The sequence below is a fragment of the Sus scrofa genome, chromosome 5 (assembly GCF_000003025.6).
Source record: "Sus scrofa isolate TJ Tabasco breed Duroc chromosome 5, Sscrofa11.1, whole genome shotgun sequence".
Lineage (NCBI taxonomy): Eukaryota > Metazoa > Chordata > Mammalia > Artiodactyla > Suidae > Sus > Sus scrofa.
Genome location: NC_010447.5, coordinates 96,761,383 through 96,785,294, shown reverse-complemented (window position 1 = coordinate 96,785,294; position 23,912 = coordinate 96,761,383). Strand labels below are relative to the sequence as shown.

At 36.5% G+C, this 23,912-nt stretch overlaps 1 protein-coding gene across 1 annotated transcript; it reads left to right on the top strand.

Annotated features, from left to right (window-relative positions):
- Positions 170–23,612, top strand: ALX1 (ALX homeobox 1). Its single transcript, XM_003126740.5, has 4 exons — positions 170–554; positions 3,322–3,626; positions 6,672–6,800; positions 20,289–23,612. Exons 1-4 carry the CDS (start codon positions 329–331, stop codon positions 20,607–20,609), a joined length of 981 nt encoding a protein of 326 aa, XP_003126788.1. The 5' UTR covers positions 170–328; the 3' UTR covers positions 20,610–23,612.

Below are 23,912 nucleotides of genomic sequence, written 5' to 3'. Positions count from 1 at the left end.
TCCTGCCCGGGGAAGAGGGGAAGATGGGGGTGGGGTGGGGGCGGAGGGGGACCCGGGGTGGAGTTAGTCGCCTGCCTATTTTCATATTCATTAGAACTGGGAGGATGCCCGAGGAGCCCAGCTGAGTTTCAAGATATAAAAGCAACTTCGGGTGCCCCCTTTCCAGCCGGGACGTCTTAAAGGGCTCGGAGCCGGGCTGCTCCCGGCGCCGCAGCGCTGGTTTCGCCTTCCCTCCCCGCTGGCCCTCCCTCCTCCCGCCCACTCGCTCCCTCCCCCCGAGCTCTCCAGGCACCGAGCCCCGGGAGCTCTGCGACAGCCTTCCAGGATTATGGAGTTTCTGAGCGAGAAGTTTGCCCTCAAGAGCCCACCGAGTAAAAACAGTGACTTTTACTTGGGCGCAGGAGGCGCGTTAGAGCACGTTATGGAGAGCCTGGACAATGAGTCCTTTTACAGCAAAGCGTCGGCGGGCAAATGCGTGCAGGCCTTCGGGCCCTTGCCCCGCGCCGAGCATCACGTGCGCCTGGAGAGGACTTCGCCCTGTCAGGACAGCAGCGGTGAGTCCCCTGCCCCACCCCGGGCCGCAGCAGCCCACCCGCACAACTGGAGTGCAGCAGGCACGGGTCGGGAGAGAGGGAGGCAGTGGAGGAAGGAGAGAAGGAAGGAAAGACGGAAGGAAAGAAAGGGGGAGCGAGTGAGCTGGAGGGCGGAGGAAGGCGGTGGAACCGTGCTGGTTTTAGCCAGCGGAGTTTTGGCTGCTGCCAACTTTGGGGGTGCGGGGGAGCAAAGCAAGTGTCCCGCACCGGGTTGCCTCCTCGCTCTGGAGGGGTGTCCCCCAAGGGTCCCGGCGTCCCTCTATCCAGGACCCTGGCGTAAACCGATAGGGCGCTAACTAGAGCTAAATTGAGTCTAGACAGCGCTTCCTCTACGAGCCCGCCGAGCTGCCCCGGCAGGAGGAGCTGAAATCGATCACAGCTTGTTAGAGGACGGCACTATTGTCAAGACTAAGAAAACTGGGGTGAAAAACCTAATTCACAAGAATTATTCTTTGTGAAGTTAGAGGGTTACGAAATTAGCTTGTGTGGATTTGTGATTTTTTACTTCTTTGGATTTGCAATGCAACCTGCGAAGTTTTGTTAAACACCCAATCTCTTTAAATAGCTTGGGGCAAAGAACCCCCAAATAATCACTCATTCTCGAGTTCAGCATTGTCTGCTTTTCTGACTCCACATTAGAAGTCACCCAAGAAGGCTTTCGGAATGCTTCTGGGTGAAATCTTCAACTTTGAATGGCCAAGTATCTCCAAGTCAAAATGTTATCAAAACAAACCATCTATCTTTTCTATCTTGTAACCCAATACAAACCTATTTTTTCAGATCGCGACAGCTAAAGTAAGTTTACAATTCCAAGAGAACTTTTTCTTATCATTGTATATATTCCAGAGTTAAGCTGTAAGGAGCTAGTTGCTCTAAAATAACAAACGAATTAAGTGTGAAGTATTTACAACAAGCCTCCCACCCGCGCCCATTTTAATGGAGGTTCAAAATCCCGCGAGGCACTCATTGGATCTTGGAAGCTCATTTTCTAAATGCTTAGTACACAATCAGCTTAAAAGACGACTTCGTATATTTTGCTTATTTTGTTCCACGTTGCAAGTTTTGCCTTGCAAATTCAGTCTTTGTCAAAAATAAAGACGCAAACGACAAAGAAAACCAATTAAGTCTCATTTATTTGGAAAGACACGACCATTTTTGTTTAAGGGGTTGGCTTTGTGTATTTCAGACTGCAACATTTTTATTTTGGAGTTCTGAGATATATACATAAAGCTATTTTCCTGGACAGGATTTTTTTTTTTTTAATGGTTCTGCAATGTCTGCTGTTGATTGCTGGATACCACTCAATCATAATATTTTAAATTGTCGGGATTCCAAAATAAGAGACATTGGGGATATTTGATACTTTATTAAGTTTTAAAAGAACATCATACCAGTAGGATGAATTGTAGTGGGAACGTATTAAGATGAATGTAGGCTTCCAGCGGTCCGCTAAATTTGGGAAAGTTCCTGTCTTTCTCCTGAGATGCCCTTACCCTCCTGCCTGCTTCCCCTCCCCCCACGTCTAATTACCGCAGTTCCCCATTTAACTCAGCGGGCAGAGACAAAACCCTATTGTTCATCAGTCAAGGCTCTTCATTATTTTTAGTTTTACCCCACATCTTTTATTTATTTATTTATTTATTTATTTAGCCTAAAAGCTGTTAGGTCTTTAAGTTACCTAGTTGTTAAATTTTGATACATTCGTATAATGATTAAGGCAGTTGTAAAAACATATTATGAGAGAAAATTTAAACACAGACACAAACGAAAAAAGAGTATCAGCTCCCTGGAAACTCATTGTGGCCGGGCTGACTTTCAGAAAGTGTCTCCCGTTTCATTATGTGCATCCATTGCTTGGGTGTGTGGGTTTGTGTGTGTACATGTGGCAGCATATGGTACATTTTTTGTTTTATACCCTACTGCAAGCATTCAGTCAAATCTGGAGGGAATCACTGAGATTAAAACAGCCCTAAAAGAACGCCAGATGACATCTTTTGTGATCTTTTAATAGATGTTTTTATTTCTGTACCATTCTAGGGGGAAGAGTAAAACTTTCTGTCTTAAAACATACTTAATGAGTTGAGCATACATTTAACATATTTAGAAAGAGAGCTTTGAGTTTTTAAGCTAAAAAAGTCTACCTAAAACGTAACCTTTTCTGTAGGAAACACTTTCAGATGAAATGCGGACATGATAGAGAGTTGAAGTGCTGGAAATACAGTAGAAGCCATATCATATCTTAAATGTATAGTCCATAGGTTTTGTGTGAAGGCGAAACATAATTTCGGTGTACAGATATTATTTCAAAGTAAAATATCTTTTGTGAGCCATGTAAGTAGCGTAATGTTGTCTTTTGTGAATAAATAAGAAATTAAATTTGGCTCTCTTTTCAAAAATTATGCTCATTTAGATTTTTAAAAAAATCAAGAGCCTCTGCTAACGTGACTCATTTAATTTGCTTGTAAGTTGTGTCCTTAAACATTGCATTCATCCTGAAAAGAGACCTATGTGTTTTGATTAATTATCTGAGTTCCATGCACACATTTTGAGATGCTTCTAAACCTGGCCCAAGCGAAGGGATGATGTTTGCCGAACGTGATGATCAGATTAATGCTGGCACAGTACATCATTAGCAGACCGCCTGCCTGATGCTGAGTTCCTTCCACTCATTCCTTGCTCGAGATGTTTTGCAATCCTGAGACCTGTTGTTTTCCCCCTCTGAGTACAGTGAACTACGGGATCACTAAAGTAGAAGGACAGCCTCTTCACACGGAACTAAATAGAGCGATGGACAACTGTAACAGTCTCAGGATGTCTCCCGTGAAAGGGATGCCAGAGAAGGGAGAACTGGATGAACTTGGGGACAAATGCGACAGCAACGTATCCAGCAGTAAGAAGCGGAGACACCGAACCACCTTCACCAGCTTGCAGCTGGAGGAGCTGGAGAAGGTCTTTCAGAAAACCCATTACCCGGATGTGTATGTCAGAGAACAGCTTGCTCTGAGGACAGAGCTGACGGAGGCCAGGGTCCAGGTAGGAACCAGATGGAGGCGAGGGTGTGTGTGTGTGTGTGTGTGTGTATGTGTGTGTGTGTGTGTGTGTAGCGGGGAGGTGAAAGGGGAGAAGACTGGGAGAATGATTCCATAGCTGGCTTTTACCACAAAGGAAGAAACGGATTCTCCTGCCGAAGATTCAGTACAGTGTAGTGTGTGCATGTAAGTCCACTAAAATTACTTTTTCCTGGCAGAGAATTTGACAGTTCACACACAAGCATAAAACAAAGGAACACTTGAATGACTATGGAGGCATAAAACTATTTCAGAAGTCGGCTCTGATAACAAATCTCTGATGTTAAAAAATAATTTTTAAATGGCAAAGAAACAGAATCATAACTATCCAATCTAGGAATCCATGTATCTTATTTTTCGGTTTTATCAGCCATTGAGGTTCTTTTTAGGTTATATACCTAGTATTGGTATAAATGATTTGTGTTATGGCCCATAAATCTATCATTTTACTGAGTTTAGGATTATAATAAAACAAAGGGAAAAAATGAAATAATCTCACAGAATTCCAGTTGTTATGTGCACCATAAACTATTTCCGCTATATATAATTAAAGATCATATAGCTCATCTATAGTTTTCTGACCCCAGGAATTGCCAATATATGCCACTCCATTATAATTTTTTTAATCTAGATAATTTACATGATTTTTGCAGAGGCAGTAGGAAGGATAAGCTTAATATTAATGTATAAATTTTTATATATCTTCACATATGTAAATTCAATTTAGATTTATAAATTATTTTCAAATTATCGAATCGGATGACTCAGTATGCTGTTTTTTAGTAACTTGAAAAATCGAAATTCCGCCTCTTAGGCATATTTTATTTTTACTACCTCTGATATCCTTGAACTATATTCTGTTCGTTCCCAAGTAGCAGTAATTCAGGAGAATGACCCTCTTTTTTGTCTGTGTTTTTAGTCCACTAAATAAGATAATATTGAATTTTGCAATTCCCATAAACCATTAGAATAGAAAAATAAATAAAATGGCAAAACATTTTGTTCAGAGTGGAGCAATAGTATTCCTTCTGAAGACTGAGCCTTCAAAAGGCCCTTCTCCATCCTTAAAGACAACATCTGGTGATCCAGGAATAACAAGCAGCAGATTTTTGCTTGAGTTTGTGGAGACAAATGGTTACTTTATCTTAGTTCAGGAAGTAAATATGTGGAAAGTTAACCCTAAGGAGGAATTTTATAATTGTCAAGTGTTAACACGAACCTGACATGTGTATTTTTTGGTCTTGTGTTCATAGATTTAAATTAGTTATACTTGTAACCACAGAAAAATGTGTTTACACGCAGAGTGATCAGCTGTGCACAGAGCGTATTTTGCCCTTCACATTTTGACGAGCTCTGATGCATTCTTGTCTAAGAACAGGCACCGAGAGCCTGGCGGAAACCTAATTGACTCAGGTGGTTCTCTTTCCCGTTTTCACATCCGCGTGGTAATTGGCACCCATTTTAAGGAGGATTGTCAAGGCTTTTTTCTCAATAAAAAAGTCTCTACTGAATTCCCTTAGTATGCTTCTGGTACCTGTCCGTCTGTGGAGAAAGCAAAAAAGGATGTTTCATTTGTTTTGTTGTTGATGTTGCCTCCAGCTCTGGACTTAGTGGATAACACACACCTCCCAGCAGTGTGTTCTAAGAAATCATGCCGACCAGGTAGCTCTCTTGGCCTTCTTTCTATTGCTGAAAACTCTTCCAGGGACCATCTTACATTTTAAATACGTGCTTGCATTGCACACCAAACAGTCTTAATGTCTCCATGAACGTGAAGGTAAAGACACCGAGGATTAGAATGGAATATGAAGGAGAGTAAAAATGTCAAGTAAATTTTACTAAAAGGCTCTCTACAATTTGCATTTTTATACTTCATTTCCAGCTTCTTTCCTACATATTTTATATTCTGAACCTAATTCTGTAAAGACTAAACAGCTGCCCCAAAGCTACTTGTGTAATAGCTACTCAAAAATGTCGAATTATAGATAGTTATACAAACTATACATGCCTAGACATACATTCTGTATCTCCTTTTAACACCTTCATATATTAACATGAAGATTCTAGAGAGCTACAAGTGTGAATTAGTTAATATTTACCCATTGGAGGGAGATAGTTGTGTGAAATATTTTTGCTGTGTAATTAGAGAAATTTGCAAGACAGCTCAGCGACCCAGTAGAGGCCGTACTCACAGGTTTTCTTGACTCTTGATTATATCTGCCCTATTTCTTTTTTTATTTGTATTACCTGTAGGTCTTTTAAATTGGAGAAATGATTTATGAGCATGTTCTACAAGTGAAAATAAACCTTAGAAGTGCTGTGATTTATGTAATAAACAATTTTTATATTTTAAAACCATACTTCAGCTTCACATGATACCATTTTCCCTGTAGTGTCTATCATACTCAACAAAATATAAAATCTTAATATATTTTTTTCTAAATCTTGATAGTTCTTCTGATGCCATGTGTTTTAGACGCAGTCTTCATGTTTACATTTTTCTAAGGTTTTCTAAGTATGGGGACTAGCCAGAAGAGCCCTCACGTTGTAACATGCTTTAAAGATAATTGTTTTGACAGATCCAGATATTAATTTGGTTATAGATTGGCTGGGTTAATGTTATGTGCTTAACCCCGAACTAAAAAGTTATGCATGTCTTCCAGACTTGCAGCATTCTCTGAAAGAGGGATTATTATCTGTGCTAAGTGGTAGATATAAGAAGTCTTCAAGGTCATATAATCTAATTCTTTATTTTCTCTAAGTGAAAAAACAGAGGCTCAGCCATATGAGCCTTTTTAAAATGTCTCTATTATGTTACTTCATGAATATGGAACTTACCATATTAAGGTAAAACAGAAAGTAAAATTTGTGGATCCTTTGCTGATATAAAAAAAATTCCTTTTGTCGGGTAATTTTGTTGGCCTGGTTTACCTTTCTGATTTGAAGTCTTTGAGCATCATATTTGCCTTAGCAACTCTTTCTTAGCTAAAATTCTTTTTTGAAAAATTAGGTTTGGTTTCAAAATCGAAGAGCCAAATGGCGAAAAAGAGAACGTTATGGCCAAATCCAACAAGCTAAAAGCCATTTTGCTGCCACCTATGACATTTCAGTTTTGCCCAGGACTGACAGCTATCCACAGGTACGGTACCCTGCACAGAATATTGGTGGAGAGGATATGTGTGTAATTAAAAGGACTAGTGGAAGCTTTACTGTATCTAATGTAATGGTCAAGAATGAAAATTGTAACTTCCAGAAAGCTTTTTCCATGTTTGTTAGATATTTATTTTACTCAAACATGTACTTATTTATTCTGATTTTTGAAAGTGTTTCCAGTGCCTTTCATTTAAAACTATTTAGGCTCTCTGGGATACATTGCAACGACTTAAGTAGGATCATTTAATGGTATGTCTTTTCATTACTCTACATTTTAGTATTTCAGACTTAGCTCCTCGGTTAACTTCGAAAATCCATAAAGTGTTGCTTGGCCTGCTCTCTCTGTGGCTCTTGTTTTGTGAACCACACCATCGATAGTGTCAGAGGCGGCCTCTGAAACCTTTAGTGCCACTTAAAAACATCTTTTTTTCCTATGTTATCTTTTCAGCTTTGAGGTTGCTCATTGTTTCCAGGAAACATTTAGCCCTTTGTGACTTAAAACATATGGAATTAGTACTGGACATAGTTTTTTAAATGTATCACGTTAAGAGAGACTTTATAATGGGAGCTCTCATTAGAAGTGTTTAGAAATTCTTTTTCGTCTAATTTTTCCTTTTATTTTAGAGGGGATTTTTTCATACTTTGCAATGCATTAAATAAAATCTGTTGTCTTTCTAATTAGGTATTACTTTTTTTTAGTACTGGAACCATACTATTCCAAACTGTATTTGATCCATGCTAAGGGACCTACGTATTAGAAGGAACAGGCTATCTCATTTCATTCCTTATTGTTTAATGATATGTATTTTTAAGAGACTACTTTGAAGACATACGTAGCACAGACACTGCTGGACCACCTTGATAGTCCAGTAAACCAATCATTGCAACCCCAGACTTAAGGGTATTCATTTTCTTCAACTGTAAATTCATACCCTGTAAGCATGGATTCAGTCCTTTAATTTCATGCTATCTTTGTGTTCTTGAGCCTTTCATGATTTTTTTCAAAAAACCTATCTTGAGACTCTCACTCCTCCAGATAAATTGACCAAATTTATTAATGTAATATTGTATGTGAACAAGAGCCTTAGGGATGATCTAGTTCAATTCCTTCATTTTAAAAGTCAGGAAACCAGACCCAGGTGAGTTAAAAAAAAAACCCAAATTTGGTCTGTGATTGCACATGTGGTTCCTTCCAGGGCAGTCTGCAAAGGGTGACTGCAGCTCAGCCTTGCCCAGCAGCATCCTACTCCGGGTTCCTTCACATCATAAGGCTAAGGAAATTTTATTCACAGAATACTTTGAGTGTCCCCGTCGAGTTGTAAACAAGCTGCTGGGAGGCTCTTTCCCCTCTAGACTGTGAGAGCAGCCCTGCTCTTTTCTTGGTTGTTAACATAACACAACTGCAGCCCTTACGAGGTCAGGCACTGTTCTAAGCAGATTATACCTATTAATTCCTTTAATCCCACAACCACCTCGTGGTGTAGGTGTTCTTAATTATCCCCATTTTTCATCTCAGGAAACTGAGACATAAAGAGGCAAGGTCTTTTCCATCTTGTATTGGTGGTGGGGAAGCCCAGATTTGAGCACAGGCAGTCTGATTCTCAAGGGCAAGATCTTAACTCCCACAATAGACTGGCCCTCCCAGTGAATATGTATGAATGAATGAATGATTAATTAATAACAAAGGAGCATAAGCCTTTGGTTGTGCTATTCAGATTGGCAGTTTAGGGAGCAGAGAATGGACTCACAACCAGTGAAATATGAGTAAAACAGTAATGGAGATCGCATGTACTTTATATAACCTTCAACGACTTGACTGATGACTTTGGAAATAAGAGAGTCACAAATTATGAACTCTTTGCAAATGGACGTTAAACAGTATTACTGTGTACGTCATAGTCAGCACTTGACTGTGATGTGTCTTTTTTTTTTTTTTCTTTCCCACCTTTTTATTTCAATCGTCATTCCTTTCTTTGTTCCTCTTCCTGTTTCTTTTCCACCTGTTGCTCCTCGCTGCTGGTTGCCTCATCTTTAACCCTCCCTTCTTCTCCAGTGTACCAAAAACCATGAAGAAGAGTGGTATCAGCTAAGCTCTACCTAAGGGCTTAAGAGAGCACCCTACTCAAGGCACCCCTTCCCCTAGAATTATCTTGCCATTGTCTTATTGCATCTCACAGCTTTTCCTATTATTCATTAGTAGCATGAGGTAACTTAGTAGCTCAAAGGGGAAAGGCAATGTTACAATCCAGTTACTCATTTGATAGTCTTTTTCATGCCAACAAAGGATTAATTAAAAATTTTCCCCTCATAGATAATGGAATTTTTGCCCCAGTTCTCACTGTGAGTTCTCCATAATTTATATACATTGGTTATACTGCCTCATAATATAAGTATGGGAAACACAGAGATCATAGGTTGAAGTTATTTTGGCAGAATAATTCATTAACAATGATAAGAACCAGTACTGTTAAATTCATAGTACTTTTATGTTTTGCTGAGTCACTTAATGTTTGGGTACCACAAACTGTGAAATCAGGTGTCCCTCATTCCCCCCCTGTTGGTGTTGGATAAAGTCGAGGGGAAATGTCATTTTAACTTAACTCTGTGGTTGACTATTTTTGGTTTGTTTGAAAAAAAATACTTATGCCAGAATTGTGTCTCTCAAGCTTCAGCCCTAAGGAAGCTTCTTCTTCTTTTTATTTTTAAAAAATCATGTGGCTTGAAAATAGGAGTGGCTTGAAAATAATGGGAAAAAATAGCAACTGAAATAGAATCTAACCAACCTAACGTAAGAAGACATTGAATTTGGTTACTGTTACTAATTACCGAAAAAAATATTAATTACCAAAAAGTTGGAACTAGAAAATATTAGTGGCAGGGCAGAAATAAAGTATTAGCCATTTGGCAAGGGAGCAAAAGCATACACAGAAATATATTAAAACCAGAAATGGTTTAGAAAATGATCTCCTTAAGCCTACTCAGAATAATAAGTCTGTGGATAATAATCTTACATAGCATAGAGGTATCTGTGTATATCAGACATAATGTTTATTTATGAACAGTAATTAATATTTTCTAAAATGTTTGAAAAACTTTGTTTCCACTGGTCTTCGTTATACTATAGTAAGGACAGCTGCAACAGTAAAAATAGTAACTACCAGTTGAGGACTTATTTTAAGCCAAGCTTCCTTCTTATAGCCATTAACTCATTGAATTTGAGTCCAGGTTTTTTTGAGTTCAGGAGTCCTGGGCTCATTTTCTCTTTAATTCATAGTCATGGATTGAATCGAGTGAAGTTGTTCAGTTTTCACCCTAAAACATCCCACTACTTTGGAAAGGAAAAAGGCTTCCATCGAAAAAATGTATAAAGTAATATAAAATATTTTAAAAGTGTAGATACTTTCTAGGTTAAGATATTCTTTTTCCTACACCTGCTCATATTTGATAGCACATAAACAAGAATGAGCGCTGTGATATGTGAGGAGTAATATACTGTAAAGTAGAATTTGCTGTAGTGAAAAAAGGCAGTGTTATTTTGTAAAGTTCGCAATGTCAGTTGCCATTTTTCAACACTGATAGAGCTAAATTCAATTGTTTGATGTTCTCCATTGCAAGAGATTTTAGAAGAGAGTCTCACTGCTTGTGCCAAAGCTGCCTCCCCTTAAGCATCCTCTTGGGCCTCCCCCAGTCAGCACACCACTTTCCCACTGACATTGTGGTGGATGCTGTAACATGTCTCCCACACCATTTAGGGTGTATTTAAGAGAGGCCTCTGCCACAGTGTGGCCATAAAAAGGAAAAAAAAAAAAAAGATGACTCCATTTTTACCCGTCTTTGTTATCACCACTGTATTAAGTAAATTATATATACACTGCATAGTTGTGGGAAAAAAGCACTGGTTCGCTTCTGTTTGTGGGAGAACAATATAAAACAAAAATTAGTCAATTTTTAATAAGACAATTGGTTTCTGAATCTCTGCTATTAACTAGCTCTGTGCTCTTAAGCAATTAACGTTTCCTCTTTGAAAGAATAGACTAGAAATATTTTGTAGGCCCCTTTCAGCTTAATTTTTCTTGCAGAGTTGTTTGCATTTTATTAAATATATGCTAGGTATTGTTTTAGGCATGCCCATGATCCAGACAAAATATCTTGGTTCATGGGAAGATTACAAACAAAGTATTACAAATTCTGTAACCACCTGATGAAAACTAGCCGCAAGCCAAAAGAGACCTACATACTTTTGTCCTTGAATGTAAGGAGCAGGCAGGTATCTGTCAGCATTCAAACTTGTTTCTAATCTATGAAAACCAGAGCACTTAAAAATGATTATTTTTGGTGAATACAGTATTTTCTGTTAAGGCATAAACATTTTCTAGGAGATGATAGCCAGCCTTCACGCTTAGAAGGGAGTGCTAATTTCATGCCATTAAGTTTAGTTCAGATTAAATGTGTATTAACTTTATCATTGACCAGCTGGGTAACTTGGGATTAAGTCTCTTGGCTTCCCTGATTTTCACATTCTTTATTTGTAAAATCGAGGTGTTCTTGGTGCTGGTTTTGGTGGTCTTTGTGGTGTAGATGATGATGAAGAAGATGATGGTACTTTTTCTGTTCAGGAGAGGATTAAGTGATGTGGAGCTAAATCCTGGGATTTGAAGGAGGCCATAGATTAATGTAGGACACTGTGGGCTTCACAATCAGGGGCTGTGGGTTCAGATCCTGGCTCTTCCACTTAATAGATTTTTAGACCTTTGGCAAATGAATTAACCTCAAGTAACCTTTCACTTCATTTATAAAATGGTGAGAAAAGCTTGTGTGATATTTGTGAAGATTAAACAAAACAGTTTATGCAGAGGACTTAGGATATTGCCTAGTACATAATGAGTGCTCAATAACAGTCACAATTCTATAATTGCCATTAGTCATTATTTATTTTTTTCTGCAGGAGAGAAGTACTTAAGTGGTTTGAATGTTCCCTTATGTTATAGTGTTTAAACTGATCCAATCCGTGAGTAAATTTACTATTGGGGGATCTAGGGAAAGATCAAATTCAGCTAAATACACTTTCTTATTTAAATAAGGACAACCAACTATGGTAGCTTTAGGAAAATTTGAGTATATTCTTAATCCACCAAAATTACTTTCTCATGAAGAAAATAATTTCTTCAAAAATTTCAAAAAAGGGGTTGAAGATTTTTCCCCCTAAAATTTCAGTGTGGTTTTACTTAGTATAGAGTGAGAATCATAATTAAATCTGTGTTTACCAAATGTATAAAGGGACCCATACAGTATCTTTGCTTTCTGTTGTTTAATTGATGCCTTTATAAATATGTGCCACTTAGAGTTTGAACATACTGATAATTGGAGTCAAGTTATAGATAAATCGTAGTCACTGGAGTCATTTAAAAAACACATGAAATCTGTATGACATCACCAGTTTAACAAATTCTCTTTTAAGTGTTGTTATACAGTTTTTAAGAGGAAACCCTAAAGTTTCTGTAAAATAGTTATTGTGAAGATATCACCTCCTTCTGTCACCAGAGTCTGAGACAGGTTAGGATCTAAACGTCTGCCTTCACTTTAGCTGAATAAGGAGGATGAAACTAGTTTCTTTCCACCACTTTGGTTGAGCAATTTAAAGTTAACTTGAGCAGTTTTTAACCTTTAGAAAAATTATCACATTTTTATCACTGTTATTTCTGTTTGTCCCAGATATTTGAAGTAAACAAAGAACCCAAGATCTTTAAAAGGTATTAGCAGTATAGCTATAGTTGATGCGTTGTATAATGAAAGTCTCATAGCTGTCAAACAGCCAATGAGATGGTCCATATTGTGCTACAGTGAATCATCCCTTGTGATGAATGGAGGGCAAACATGTTAACAGTATCAGGTCAGCAAGACATGGTGATGCGGTGCGATATCTCACTGATGGTGGGCACATACACTTAAAATTATAGAGGGATGTAATTTATTCAAATTACCATAATTTTTACAATGGAGAAAGTTGCTGATGTAACTAAATATATGCATAGACATTCTATTTAAATAGGCATAAAGAATATTTCACATATATATGTTAAAACTAAGTTTTATGGAACAGGAGGCAGATTTTATCAGTATCAATTAGGTAAAGGTACAGCTAGATAGAGACAGGGAATAATTTTTTATTTTATTGAAAGTACAAATGCTTTAAAGAGGTTAAGAGTAGCCTCCAAAAGAAGTAAAGTGCATTCATGTTGTTTATTGTGAAAATAGCCTTATTTTTTTAATGTAATATTCAATTTAATGTGATGTAATGACTTTACACAATACTGAGTTAGCAATTTTTTTTTTTTTGCTTTAATAAGTGACCACTGTCAAAGCATTATATTTAACTAAATTGGTCATAAGTATTTTATATTTTAAGAGGAAAGAGTAAATCAATAAATTGAGATTACCAAAATAAACAATAAAAAATATATAAAGATAAATTATTGAGGAGTGCCAGTGTTGCTCATATGTATAAAAACTACCTTATGGGAGAATAGAGGAGAACGAGGGAGAAAATTAAGCATCAGGGCTGAGAAGTTGATGAGAACAGAATTGTGGGTCAAGACCTGCAGTTCACATCAGTATATACTTTAATCTAGAATTTTATATATGCTATATTCATTAAGCTGCATGTGTCTGTGAGTTTTCTTTTTTATTCTCTAGCGTTAAATAGAAAAACGTTTTTGCACAAATGAACAGTTGATTTAAAAATCACAGAAATAAAATCCAAATTATAGTTAACACAAATGCGAGATAAAATGATTCATAACTTTATTTAGGATTTTAAGAATAAATGCAAAGCTCATATATGACACCATGTAAGACTCTCTAGGATTAAAAATATACTCTGCAAATTAAAGTATTTGCATATTTGTAAATATGTTTTAAATTATTAATTCACAAAAAATTTTAATTTAGTTCACAAAGAAAACAATTTATATTTCAATTTTTGTTTCTTATGATTGTGAATTTTATTTTTAATAGAGGAATTGCCATTAAAAATTAATTAGGTGCTGATGAATCAGCAATACTTATCATGCATGTATTAAAATACATGAAAATAAAATGATAAATAATTGGAAAATACTTTCTATGGTAATTTTTGCTGGAAAATGATTTTAAAAATGCAAATGCCAGGTGCTGGGATTTTATTCTCCCCTTAAGTGAGTTGATTTGAAAAGTTTCATTTTAAGGCATGTGGGGTGAGATTTCCTATAAATCTTCATAATTAATATAAAATTTAAGAACACATTCAACCCCAAAGGAAAAGAAAAACAGTCTTCCTGTATCTTTGACTTGGAGCATATTTCAGATATTAATTGAACAATACAAAATTTAGACATAGTTACATGATGTTCTGAAAACTTTCAGACATTATCATTTCTTATGAGACGTAGTGCTTTTAATTTTGGCACTGTAAGAGACACACCCTTTTATTTTTTGTATAGCAATTTTCTTTTCATTTTAGTGGTTTTGTATGACTATGACATCTGAGTGTTTTTTTTTTTAACAGAAAAGGCACTGTCCTTTCAAATCCCTGTAGATATTTCTAAAATGAAATTTTGTTTTAAAAATCAAAGTATGAATGAATATTTAGCATGTGATCCTTTTCTGATGAATAAATGATTTCTAATCTCTTCAACTTAATACTACTACATGTTGAAAATATATACTTGTGGAATTTTTGGAATGTAAATTTATTCCCCCAAATCTTAGCATTTGTGTATTATCTTAATTTGGGGGGGGTGAAAATTATACCTAATAAGAGGGCACTGATGAAAATGTACCCTCATTTCTATCTATGTGCTCAGATTGATCTTTTCACTGTGTCATTCATTCTGGTTGGGATTTTTTTTTTTTCCCAAATGCACAAAGTCTCAGTGTGTGCTATTCAGTGGGAGCGAATTTACTATTTAGAATTTACACTTATACGCTTTCTCCCTGCCAGCAACCTCCTGATGTAGTTACTAGAAAAGTTTAATGGGACCCTGAGGTTAGCAGCGAAAAATATCTTCAAGTCACTAAGCATACGATTCTTATTAATATTTTATCACTCTAAATTTTAAAGGAGGAGATAGGCTAGTAAAGAATGTCATGGTCTTTTAAAGAATTGAACTGTTTTTGTAAAAAGTGATGTTTGCATGTTTAAGAGGGACCATATAAAATTGGGTAAATTAAACTATACAGTAATAATGTGGCAGTAAATCTTTATAGTAGGTATTAACAATATTCAGAGAAGTCAGTAAATGCAAACGTTCTGTCAAATAGGAAAAACCAAAATCAGCTTTCAGATGGGAATGCGAAGAAGCTCTGGCTCTCTCCTCATCACACATACCTCTTTGTGAATCCCTGATCTCTGGCTTTCTAAGGCATCTTTTTAACTGCCACAGGGGTGTGATGTGAGGGTAGTGTGAATATAGGAAAATATGTGTAGCACGGTGTGTGTGTGTGTGTGCACACAGATGTTGGTGGCAGGTAGGAGCAGTCTGCATGTAGAAGAGGAGCAGAGTTAAAGAAACTTACTTCGGTGGAAAAATATTACACTAAAATTTTCTTTATAGTTTTGGTTATTTAAAGAATATATCTGTATCAAGTTTCTAAGGTGAAGGTAAATGAGATTTATAATTTCCTATCCGTGATTTACCCTGTTGCTGTACTCCTGACAAATGCAGATCCGCAGTGAAGAACTCTAGTATGTGTGTGTACTTACCCGTTAACCCTCTCCTTTCCGGCTGGTGCTTTGAATTCTTTGGAAGGAAAGTGAACATTAAATGAATTTTCAGTTTGGGAAGAATCAGGCAATCAACTTTCCTGCAACATTCAAAGTTATGGAATAATCATTACCTTTTTATTTGATTAGAAAAGCATGAAGGGGCAAATGTTCAAAGAAGAAAGTAGCAAGTCAGTTGAACTTTCATTCATGCTAATGGGAGACAGTTGGCTGAGTTCCCTGGACAATGCTTTGAACATACCCCCAGAACGTTTAAAAATGCTGTGAACCACATTCAAACATGGAATATTTTTAGATTATCCACTCCTTTTAAACACAACAAAGCAGAGAGAATGTAAAGGCAGTCTTTTTCTCTCTCGCTTTCTTTTTTTAAGTCACATGAGAAAAGGATATAGGCATATTCAATGATGTTGTTCCTGGTTGTGAAGTCCTGGACTATTACACAGTTAGAGGCCCCCCCAAAAAAAATTATTTGGTGGTGGGCACTGCCATTGTAGGGGTCTGTGAAATAATAATTAAAAGAGAAAGAAAGGAAGGAAGAAAGAAAAAGAAGTGGTGACCCTATTTAGAAAAAAAAAAATACATTCTTTCCAAAATTTAACAGCAAATATAGTATGTCTTTCAATGAGTCAGAGAGCAAGATTTTTGTATGGCTTCTCAAATACATATGCGATTTTAGACAATAATGCCATATAGATTCCAGTGCCTTGTTTTAATAGGACCACTTCTATAAGAATAACATTGGGGGAAGGATGGAGGAGATGTGGAATGAGCCTTGACAGCAGCAGACTTATTAAACCACAAGCTCCAACAGCTTTGCTTTAGTCAGATAGTGCCTTCAAATATTCGCAGAAGTAGGTGACCTAAAACAAAGATGATACCTGCCATGTTATCCCCCAGTGATCAGATAACTTCTAGAATATTCTCTGGTCAGTGCCGGATGTTGATAAGGGGAAAGGGAGTTGATAACCTCCAGCATATCCAGAGGAAGTGGCAGGGTGTCATATGAGGAATCCTTAAAGAAAGAGACAATTGTGTAGTAATCGCCTGATGATATTTGAAGATTTTCATGTGTAAGAAAGATGCTACTTTCTGTATCATTTTAAGGAGCAGAAGGAGATGTGATACATAGAGGAAGATAACACTTTTTTACACAGCTCTCCAAAAGGGAATTGAATGTTTTTTTTAAAAAAAAACAAAACAACAACACAGACAAAACAGAAAAGCTTCTTATCATAGGAATTGAATATAATTGAAAGTGTACAAGGGTTTTTTTTCATTTGGAAGTTGGACTTCAGTAGTGTTTCCTGATCCAAGTGATTTTCAGCATTGCCTGTGTGTATCACCTTTGCCATTGTTTTAATACAAATCCACCGAGCCACACCTCATGCTTAATGAATCAGAATCTCCAGGAAGATGCATCTCTTGTGGATAATAAATATTTAACAGGAAAAAAAATTATCCTGCTTGCCTAAGGAAATACAGTCAACAGGGTCTAGCTATATAATTTTCATGGTTTATATTAAGATTATATAGTATGATGATTCTAGTGTGTTAAAATCGTAAGAATTTAAATATATTAGCATAAGTTGCCTATAAAATTTTGATTACATCTGCAAAATGATTAGTCCAGATTTCATATTCTAAGAGATTTTTCAAATGTGTATTAAGGGTTTCTCATGTACTGTATTAGGCCTAAGAGTGAGAAACAGTTGTGAGCAATCATTGGGAATTTTGCTTTCAGAAAGTGGAGTCTATGAACACACACACAGTTAGGGCTATGAATACATAAATAGGCAATTTCAATTCATAAGACTAGTTTTTATGCCATTGTAGCACTTCTTAAGATTTCCCGGGTTCAGGTTTTATTTCTGTCTAACATGGGAGTTACACAGTCTTGCTTGGAATTAGTTATACAGTCTTGCTTGGGTAAGATTCTTCAGCTCTCTTTTCTCTAGTTTCACCTTTTCAAAAATGGGGACTGTACAAGCACATACCCTTCCCTGTATTGAAATGACTGGAAGTCTTCATAATGCTTTTGACATAATGCTTGACATATGGCAATAATTGATAATTGTTGGCCATCATGAGCGTGATCTGGATGGGCCTCCTCAGATGTTTTAAAACATCCGGAGGGAATATGCTTCGGAGGAAGAAGACCTGAGTTCACAGGGGATATGATTTTTTATGATGTGCATCAAACTTTAATATAGAAACCCCCTAGGTCCCCCAAGTCAAATGAAAATGTGCCAGAAAAGTGAAAGTCAAAGAAAGGGAAGCAGGAGAGACAGAATCATGGAAGTGGGACTTATCAGTAAAAATCTGTGACAGCATCCCTTCACATGAGAATTATCTGGGATCCTCCTCAGGTCCACCTAAAATTTGCCTGTTAGCAACTTGCTTTACCGACTTTTCTGTTCAGCGATATTTCTATATGTTATGTTTCATCAGAAGTAATGCATTTAACTTGATCATGTTCAGGTAAGAAGGCTTGATCAAGATAATATTTGCTCACGTCATGAAAACTGCAGAGTGTCTTTTCATTTTATACGTAGGCAACTGTTAATTCTTTTAGGGAAGAAATGTTTTAAACTTAAATTCTTAGATTACCTTTCTTGCTTTTTCTTTTCTTCTTCTTCTTTTTTCCTTAATTTGTTTGGTAAATATGTTTCTATGCATTTGGAGTGGAAGTAGATGATTTTAATAATAAATTTTAGCAACATGGTATATAAATTGAAGAACCCTTTAACAAACATTGAATGTAGATAATCTTTCTTCACGACTGTCTTGCCTTTCATTTATTTTGTCAAAAGTAGGCAAGCAAGTTCACTTTCATTTCCTGAAAGCCCTTTTGTCGGCCATGTGACTGTGGTTTTGGCAGTGTAGCACAATGTTTGATTGAATGTAGGAGGAAAATCACCCACATCAAGTTAGAGGAGCTGGTTTGACAGAGTAATATATTAACAGCCCCTCTTGTTGGTTAGAGATACATAACTCAGCAGTCACTGGCACCAATCAGCATATTTTGGCCAAAGTGGGATACATACAGTAGAGTGAGCCGAAATTAAAATAACATAGTCCATGAAGATTTAGGGATCAATAAAATATGCAAATCATGATAGCTAGCTCGCTAGCCAGATATGTGTACAGATGTCTTATACAGACTTGACCTCTGTAAAGCAGCTTAGAAAATATTTATGTAAAGAACTATTTTAAAAACAATGCTAAGTGACTGTCTGGCCAGTCATTGAAGCCTCACCTAAGGGATGATACGTGTTGTTTCAGTTTTGAAACTCGTGACGTGGTCCTTTCTGAGTGACAGAGAAACATCTCTCCAGAGTAAGCTAGGAGATTCATTACCGTTTTTTTGGCTCTTAATTGAAAATAGTTGTCTTAGTATGGTTTAAGCTTGGGTGTTGTATGCAGTAGACTGGAATTTTCATATAAAAGTAAATGAAAGAAAACAGTTCTTGTATGTGTATTGAAATGCTGATGATGCTGTTCTAATTATGATTTTAAAAAAGAAAGGAAATCCGGATGGGTTAAACACACATACTGCTGTTATGTTCTAGCTTAAATCTATTGTAATAGTATTGTGAAAGGCATATAGATTTTTCGATTTCATCTTCTCAGGTCTCAGCCATGCTATGAAGCAACATTTTCCTTTTTTCCCAGCTCTTGCCCTTGCTGTTTGTCTTGATTTTCTCAGTGCTTCTCATGAATGCCTGTGATCGCTGTTTGTAGCTGGTCGAAGATACCTCCTATTTAAAATGCATAGTATACAAATTTTACTTAGTGTTTCTTTCACATACTAGTAACTTCAGAGAAATTTAGGTATGCTGGTGATATTACACTGAGTTGTTTTCTGTAGAGATTAATAACATGAGATGTGAATTTCTTAGGCATAAACAATAGCCCAGTTTTCACTTTAGTAAGATGGTATCTAGTACTTTAATTATATTCATATGATAATTTTTCTAATATTGCATGTTTTTCTCAGGCGTGCATCCATTATTTGGTAATGGTCATATTTTAGAATTCTAAATTCTTTTACATGTCAATTCTGTTGCAACATTGTATCATATATAAGTCATATAATAAATATTTAAAATATATGTGTAATTCTCCTACGCACAGAGCTATGTGCTGAAGACTATAAGAAATGAAAAGCAATGAAATGGTAAACATTTTCCACAATTTGAGTTTGATTAAAAATTTCTCTAAAGAATGAACAGCCTAACGTCAGCACTGGTTTCTAGCAAAAACTACCACACCGATCGTCCAGCTTGGAACGTAAAAAAAAATGGACTCGTGTAGTGTTTAGAAAGACCAAAACTGTATTTAAACCTAAAACCATATTCTTAACCACTTTTTTAAGCACATGAATTGGTCAGGAATCATGACTAAATCTTCCAGCTTTCATTTTAACAATCCCGACTGTAAAAAGGATACTCAAGAGATTGACATGTTTTGAGAGGATATTATGTGGTCAAGTATGTGGGTTTCGGTGGTCTTTTGCAGTATAACAAACGAGAGAATCTTTCAAATAATTACTTTTCAGTCATTGCCTGATGTGCTCAGAACGTAATTACAGACCAGCCAATAGGAGCAGACAATGAACGGCTGACAAAATTGAGCGCATACAGTTCAGCCAAAGTGAGGGAGCCACGTGAGAACGCGTGAATGTAATATTTGCTGTTTTATATATTCCAGATTCAGAACAATTTGTGGGCAGGAAACGCGAGTGGTGGTTCTGTGGTTCCTTCATGCATGTTACCACGGGACACCTCCTCCTGTGTGACACCTTACGCGCACTCGCCTCGGACAGATTCCAGTTACACAGGGTTTTCAAACCACCAGAACCAGTTCAGCCACGTGCCCCTCAACAATTTTTTCACTGACTCTCTTCTTTCTGGGGCCACCAATGGACATGCGTTTGAAACAAAGCCAGAGTTTGAAAGGAGGTCCTCCAGCATCGCGGTTCTTCGAATGAAAGCCAAGGAGCACACTGCCAATATTTCATGGGCCATGTAACATACAGGGCTCTTTCTTTTTCTCATAAAGGCAAAGTAAAACTTTCTCCTTTCTCATATTTAAAGGATACCACAATAAGCTGCTGTGTGTGGAATTGCTAAAGGTCAAGATATACCGTGAGACCAGCTTAAATGAATAGTTGTTATTATTTAACGTTAAAATCTAAGAATGGACCTCTGAAAAGACTAAATAGGTTTACCATGCGCCAGTCTCCACAAACTCTGTTTTAGTAGTAAGATTTTTTTTTTCCCTATTGTATGAGTTGATGAAATATGATCGTGCAACTTCTTAAAAGAATAAATGTATTAAACAAATTCCTCTGTTATAGATTGATTTATGTTAGTTCTGTATAACAAGAAATCCCTTGTAAAATACTACCTGAAAAAGGAGGAAATGCACCAGGGAAAATGTCAAGATACCAAAGCTGTCAGGTAAATATTGAAGCAGGGTGTTTTGGGGAGTTAACTGCCATTTCTCCCTCTCTGGCTCCAAGACACAATGGGCATATCCTCTGTTGCTGAGAATTTATCTGCAGGAAGATGTTTGAAGATTTTCCAACATCTAGATGTTTCAGTGAATTCCACTCCATGAAAAAAGAACTCTTCTGAAATGACCAGCACTTGCATGAAATATTTGGGCGTCGTTTCCTGAAACCATGTGGCTAAAGGTGATAACTGAAATATCCTGATGTGATTTAAAATCTAGTCACAAGATTAGTTTTTGTAAATGCCATCTTTTTAAACGAAAAAGCCAGTATGGACTCAGTGATGAGTTGTCACAGCAAGAGACAAAGAAAAGTTACAAAACCCACTGTTGCTTTTACACTAAAATTGTGTCAATTAAACTGTACTCACAAACTTCTCGTCAATACCCTAAAAGAAATATTTTCAGTTAAAGGAGCGGCAAATCAGAATTAATATTTATTTCACGAGTGTGTACCAGTGCACGTGTGTGTGTGTGTTTGCTTTTGACCTAGAAGCTGTAAGCATTTTTTTGCTACTGTGATTTTGCACAAGGAATTAAAATGTCAGAAGGCTCTCTAAACTTTCTGGTGGAAAAGAAGAAAAGAAAAATACATTGCATCTGGAAAATTGCTAACCCCTTTGATTTACTTCTCCTCCCTTTCCCCTGTCACATTCCAGGCTTTTTCAGATGAGTGAAATGTCAGCCTCCTTGAAAGACTCTTAAGTTCATAGAGGCAAAGTAAATTAATTGAAATGAAGATGCCTTCCATGGCTTGGATCAGAGCGCGATCTGCTCTTTGTACTCTCTTAGAATCTTCTCTGTGATCCTACAGCCTTGAGGGATATGCTTGGAAGCCCTCGAGGCAAAAGGACAAGAGTAAACGAATTTTTAAAATTCAATTTCAGAAAACGTACTTAAATCCAGTAAGTGTCTCTTTCTAGTGGGAAAATATTTATGGCAGCTAGACATCTTTTGTAATAAAATGTTAAATCAAGCAGATGATGGAAATGAGTGATGGCCTAAACAAACATTCTTTGACTTCGTAACAACTCTGTTCTTTATTACTTTTGTGTTCTCTCTTTTTAGTTTTGTTCCCAAGAAAAACGTGTTCCACTTTGGCCTTGAGAATTCTGCTTACGTGCAGGAGCTTTTGTTAAAGGATTGTTTAGGCAGCTGTTAAGTATCCTTCGTGTTTTAAAAGAGGGTGACTTTTAATATATGCATATACATGGTCCGTAGAAATGTGTGAACTAAAATTTAGGACGAAAATGTAAGATTTTCTTTTCAGAAATCTCCCCATGTTCCTTTTCTTCTGCTTTCTTAATTGCCATTGAGGTGTCCCTGGCCTAATGCCTTAGATTTTTCTATATGAGAGACAAAACTCAGGTTTGAATCAAGTTTGAATTTCACTTCATTCCTTAGTTTTCCTTCTCTGAAATTTTCTTCTCATTATAGTCTAATAATTAGTTGGAGTTTCTGTGACTCGATTCTTTTCAACTCAAGTAACATCTTTTTAATCGAAGCTCTGCATCTTCAATAGTTACACAAATTTAATTCAATCAGCACATTTTTGACACCAACAGTGTGTGAAGTACTATTTGGGATAATAAAATCAGCAATGGAACAATGGTTTTTGTCCTTGTTGGGTTCATAATCTTTCTGGACAGACACGTACCTGAGGTTTGCACCTTCAACCATGCTTTGCATTTTAGGAAGGCAGCAAGAATTGCTTAAATTTTGTGCATGTGTTAACGTTCTGACCTTTGTTTTTATTGATTGAAAATTTTATCCTGTAAGTGGCCAAAATAAAATAAAAATGAACTTTTGATGAAAGAGGGTATGATAAACCTAAAACAAAGAGTTTATAAATGGACTTCTGAATTTTCTCTTGCTCCTTCTGAACTTAGGTTAAACAAAGTTTCATATTCTGGAATCCATATCATTCACAAAAATATTAAATATGCATACTTAGGAAAGAAAAACTAAGGAACAGTTCATTTATTTTTATTGGGGCTCATTAGTGACAGTATTGAAATCGAATGCTTTGGTTCATTAAGTAATGGATCTGCTTGGACATTTGTTCCCATAATAGTCTCATCCTCTGTTTGTTCCTTCCACACACTTTTTTTTTTGCACAGATTGTCTAATAGATAATTCTTATACTCTCTTTCCTGAGTGATTTGGATAAAGTTTGGACCGTATGATAAGAGAGAAATTTAATGGAGCTAAGGTCTGTGGTTTCTCTCATAAACATAAAAATAAATTTCATAAAATGGTTTGTAGAATTTTGAAAATATATCATTTATTCCTTATGAATGTGAAATACTGATTATTTTCTTCTTGTATAACTTCTTATGAAAGCAGACAAAGAGAGCCACTGTAATCTTTGCCCTCAGTCCTGACAGCATATCTTAAAAGAATAACAGAGTTACTTAACCTGTATAACCTCGAGGAAACTCATGAAATTTTGTGTATAAATTACTGGAGTGTATTGGTTTCATTCTTTCAATTGGCTGTTGATTTTTTTTTTTTTTTTTTTTTTTTGCCTCCGAGGAAGGGGGTAAGGGGTGCACCAATATACTTAATACAGCTTTTACAAAGATGATATGTTTTTGTTTCCTCTTGGTATCTGTACTTCCTTGTCTCAAGTACTGGGTGCTTATTTGACTTCCGTAATACAATTCATAATCACCTCCCTGTGTTTTATATAATGCTGTCTTATATGTAATGCTCTAGCTTTCGTTTATTGGCAACTAAACAAGTTGGCTAAATAAGAAGTGAAAAGATCAACTACAGTGTTTACATAAGTTGTTTGAAATTCTCAAATAACTTTCTAAA